The sequence below is a fragment of the Gymnoscopelus microlampas genome (genome assembly GCF_963454915.1).
Source record: "Gymnoscopelus microlampas genome assembly, chromosome: 4".
Classification (NCBI taxonomy): Eukaryota; Metazoa; Chordata; class Actinopteri; order Myctophiformes; family Myctophidae; genus Gymnoscopelus; species Gymnoscopelus microlampas.
In genome coordinates this window covers 22,919,874-22,924,873 of record NC_139941.1, presented here as the reverse complement: position 1 = coordinate 22,924,873, position 5,000 = coordinate 22,919,874, and the positions used below count along the sequence as shown (strand labels likewise).

The 5,000-nt window shown below is 45.0% G+C and overlaps 1 protein-coding gene across 2 annotated transcripts in view; it reads left to right on the top strand.

Annotated features, from left to right (window-relative positions):
* sema6a (sema domain, transmembrane domain (TM), and cytoplasmic domain, (semaphorin) 6A) overlaps positions 1-5,000 on the top strand; it is a 129,099-nt gene that overhangs the window by 92,655 nt on the left and 31,444 nt on the right. For both annotated transcript variants that reach the window (XM_084054064.1, XM_084054063.1), the window contains exon 13: positions 2,984-3,157. In XM_084054064.1, the coding sequence (XP_083910190.1) occupies positions 2,984-3,157 (174 nt within the window). The remainder of the gene's footprint in view (positions 1-2,983; positions 3,158-5,000) is intronic.

Below are 5,000 nucleotides of genomic sequence, written 5' to 3'. Positions count from 1 at the left end.
AATGGCTTGTTGCTCCAGCAGTAAGACTCATTCAAATCCGCCCTACTGGTGAAATCCTGTGTGTTAATTTAACTATGAGAGTGTGCAAATGTCGTACGCTCTCTGAGTTACAAATTGATACATTATTACCACTGAGGATTGTACTGTGTAACCACAGCGCAAGATATACTGATCAATTTTGTAATCCTCATCCTCATAGCGATGTGATGAAGACACAATGAGCATGCTATTTTAATTTGTTGAGATGTTGGAAAGGATGGAGGCCTCATACGGAAATATTCTGGAATGTCACATATTCTATTCTGCTCAGCTGTCACCTGCAACCATGGATTCTAAAGTATTTATAAAGTTACGTGTAGTTTTCCATGAAAGTTCTATGAACTTTTATTTTTTTTCCACACACATTGCCCTTTTATTCAAATGGGGAAATTTTCTACCAGGAACAAATTGGGCAAAAGAGAGTTTTTCTTCTTTGTGGCTGGCTTACATCCAGAGTTTCTGGAGTTGAGCCCATTCCCCAAAGCAAGTGCTCTCTGGCTGTGGCCGTTTGATCATGAAGGTCTGTCTGGCATTTGGCTACGCTACACACCGACGATTCAGCCAGTCTCTGGGGGTATAGGACAGCAGAGTGCCATCTCATTGGCAACCTGAAACTAGCCCACAGACAGACAGCAGCAAAACACATCTAGCTTTTCATTTGAAATGGTTTTGAATTCCAATTAGTTGAGCTTTAAATTTAGAGATGTTTGAGATGAGCTGGAATTGTAAACTTACCAAGCACTTGACTAACTGTAACAATGGTAAATTCACTTTCAAAACAGGCATGTTGTTTACAAATCATTTGAATGGAATCCATGCTATTTTGACCCGGTCTGTGTTGTCTTTGTTAGAATGCACACGACTTTCCTGCATCTCTCACCTTTCATTTCATTAACTTAATGCCTTATATTAGAGCATACTGTGAATAACAGCATTTTTTATCTTATATAATCAGAGGTCAGGCTGTTTCATTTTATTTGAAATGACACTGCACAGAGCGCAGCCGGGGCAGTAGTTAACAGCTTTATGTAAGTTATAAAGACCATTGACATTATGAAGACGGAGAGAGAGCGCGAGAGAGAGAGAGAGAGAGAGACAGAAAGAACCGGGTGGGGTGGGGGTGGGGAGGGATTTTATAGTACAGTATCTATGACTTAATTTCTGTATGGAATATTAGTCTTGACTCTGGGAAGTCGACTGGAAACAGCATCTGTAATAGGGCTTTGTCCCTGCCATGCCAGAGGGGACATCTCAGTACCCAGCATCAGTTTTTGTCACAAATTGGAAAAGGCCTATCTATTGTGTCCTTATGACTTCTACTGTGGCAGGGTTTTTCAGCTTGCCGTGCACACAATCAGTGGCAGAGAGTGAGGGGGCACTTTGAAGAACCCTCCTCTTGAGATTCCTATTACTTTGAATGGGGAAAAGACAGTGAATGTCTTAGTCCTTGAGATTGTATTATTTCAATGAGACCAAATCCTCGTCCTTGGAGCTACAGCCATGCTTTACGTAGTGGTTGTTTTCATTGGACAAAACCACTGAGAATTTCAATGCCATCTAAGACAGAAACAAAAGGAGAGAAGGGAATAAGAGAACATGGCCGTAACCACTCAAACCCTTAAAATGTTCAATTTCAATGTTCGCCACATGCCCAAAATATGGACGCCAGGGTTATTAAAGAGCTGATATTGTAAACCTTACTGTTCAGCACGCTTCATTTACATTCATTACAACCAAAATAGTTTCTTAGTAGCAAATTGTTTTTTGTACATTATGTTCTCCTTCAGGTCGCATGGCAAACTCTCACAAGGTCCTCTTGTATCCTAAGGATACAAGAGGATTTCCTTTTTTCGCCAATAAGCTCTCAAGTTTAATCTTTAATTGCCATCTCCTTGAATTAATACAAAAAAAACATTCAAAGGGATTTGCATAATACATACAGATTTGAAGATATGTTTGATAACATTAAGAGGTTCTTTCAGCCCAGAACTAATTGGGAGACAGATAGTCACATCCGAGGAGGTTCACTTTGAGTTTAAAGACCTTGGAGAGTCACTAAAAGTAAACAGCCCGTAGGATTAGTTTTGGTGTTTTGGCCAGCCTGTCGTGCTTGGTATGCCTAGTTGCATCCAAGGCATCAGTACAACAATTAGCAGACACTTGTACCTGGCCAGTTAGCTCACTTATTTGCTATTTTAGATCATACCTGGTACATTCTCATGAACAGTCTGACAGGACTTACCAGTTTAGGGCTGGGAGGGACATAATCAAATATCACAATTCTTTTTTATTTATTCAAATTTTGAATGTTATCAAATACCTCGATATCACTATTGTGATGATAATATAGTATTATGACGCTAATATACACATTTCAGAAATTGTCAACGATAGCAAAAATAGCCAATCTACAAGCTCATAATGTGTTGTGGTGTGACACGTTGTGAGGTTCGGCTATTTACACTATTTTTGACAATTTTTGAAAGTATGAAATGAGTCTTAAGGGATTAAAACCAGGAAAAGACAAAATGCCATATCAAGATATCCCAGACGATATCTAGTCTCATATCACTCAACACTACCATAGTTGGTTTATTATTTGACTACTGTAACTGTCATCAAGAAATCATTACATCCTCAATCCATCATCATCCATCAGACATCATCTGATGGATGATATAGTAAATGATTGACTGCGTGATTCGATCTTTGATTGTACTCAGGGATGTACATTTAGTTAGTTTGATCCTTAAAAAAATGTGAATGGGACAAACCCTAGATGGCACCCGCTAGCGATGCTCGGCATGTTTCCAAACTATTGATGGTGGTTTAATTGTATCGTTGGGCTCCTTATGACACTCTTTGGGGATACGCCAACAAAGTGATTGATTGGCTGGCTAATCTATTGCTACTGTACTTGTGTCCTCTTCATCTCCTCTTCCAGGTATCGTCTGACACGCATCGCGGTTGACAACGCCGCCGGGCCCCATAAGAACCACACTGTGGTCTTCCTGGGCTCAGAGAAAGGCATCATTCTCAAGTTCTTGGCCAAGATGAACACTGGCCTCCTCAACGACAGCCTGTTCCTGGAGGAACTCAACGTCTACAACCCTGACAAGTGAGTATCTCTGGCCGCAATGTTTGTGTGCGTGCGTGCGTGCATGTGTGTGTGCGTGCGTGCGTGCGTGCGTGCGTACGTACGTACGTACGCGCATAAGTGTGTTTAAGGGTGGGGGTTAGCAGTATGCATCTGAGGAAAACAGAGATAGAGTGAGGGAGAGATGGAAAGAGAAACAGCAGTAAAAGAGGGAGCAACCCATAGATACTTTATAGCTACTGGTCCAATACAGTGCATGCGTACGTGCGTGTCTGTGAGCACATGTGTGTGATTTTGCATGTTTCCAACCATGTCCCCTAGTGGGCCAACCCACCAACCCACCAGCCTCCTCAGTACCAGTTCCCCCAACCCCTGAGCCACAGAGCCGGGCCGGTCAGCCAGCCAGCCAGATGGCTACTCTATCATTTAAAAGAGTTTTATCAGGTTACACTCTGTCCAACCGCAGCTACTAAATTAAAGGCACACATCCCAGGGCTCTGGATAGCGGAGCGCTGCGGCTCCTGACCGCAGCAAAGCCCAGCTCCTCCAGACCCTCGGCTGATTAAAGGAAACATACACACAAGCCTGTGTTAGGCTGGGATCTGTCTCTAATACATTATACGGCTGTGTGTGTGTGTGTGTGTGTGTGTGTGTGTGTGTGTGTGTGTGTGTGTGTGTGTGTGTGTGTGTGTGTGTGTGTGTGTGTGTGTGTGTGTTGGACATGGAGGGGAGGGCAGTGGAGAGATGGTGTGTATTTAGAATCGTACTAAATGAGGGGAAATCGGCCAGCGGACGGCCTTGCCAGAGCAAATATTTAGATGAGGAGTAATGGATGAAGGGGAATGAATGGAGCAAAGAGGACACAAGTGAGAAAGGGGTGGAAAGAAGCAGGCCAGAGAATGCTTTATGTGTATATGTACCTTGTATTCTTGTTAGCAGTTGAGAGCAAAGCAGAAGTGAGGGAGAGAGGCATGGAATGAGTGGGAGGCCCTTCAAGGTTACCAGCGGTTGTTGTCCAGCATCTCTGGTCATGTGACAGGCGGAGTGGAGAGGATGATGCCCTCCTGTCCTCTCCCCCCTACCCTCTACCTCTCCCTCTTGCCTGCCTCCTCCCTCTATCTCTCCCTTTATCTCTCCCCTGCTCTCCCTCCCTCCCTCCGTCCCTCCACCCTCCCGCCTCATCTCCCTCGTTATGGCAGGGGCCGAGCATTCGCTGGCTGCTGGCCATCTGGCTTTAGTAGTAAGTGACTTTGCCTGCCTGCCTGCCTGCCTGCCTGACTGACTGACTGACTGACTGACTGACCGACCGACTGACTGACTGACTGACTGACTGACTGACCGACTGACTCGCTGGCTAGATAGCATACCTTGTTGGCTGGCTAGCTGGATGACTGAATGACTGGCTTGCTCACTGCCTGGCTGACTGGCTCAGTGAAGGGCTGCCTGCCATGCATTCCCCAGTGTAGATGGACTCTAAGCCATAATTGAGAGTGTTAATGCAGGGTCCAGCACACGGCTAACGGGTAGACTAAATCCACCCCCAGAGCTGGATGGAGGGATGAAGAGTTGTGCAAACGGAGGGAGAAGGCAGAGATGCTCGACACACCCTAAGGGATTAGAGTGTGTGCATGCCGGCAAGGCCGGCCAGACAAAGAAGGCTTGCATGGGTGGGGCAGCCTTGGACAGAGGGGATTGTGGAATGGGGGTTGGATGGGAGGTTGAATGGGGGTGGATTGAAGGCAATGGTGTTAGTTGGGGTTTACTGTTACTAAGTGCTGCGCTGGTGCTGACTGCTCACAGTGCCCATCTGTCTGTTTATACTGTAGCTGTTGCATCTATACATCCTCTTTATTTTCTCTCTCTC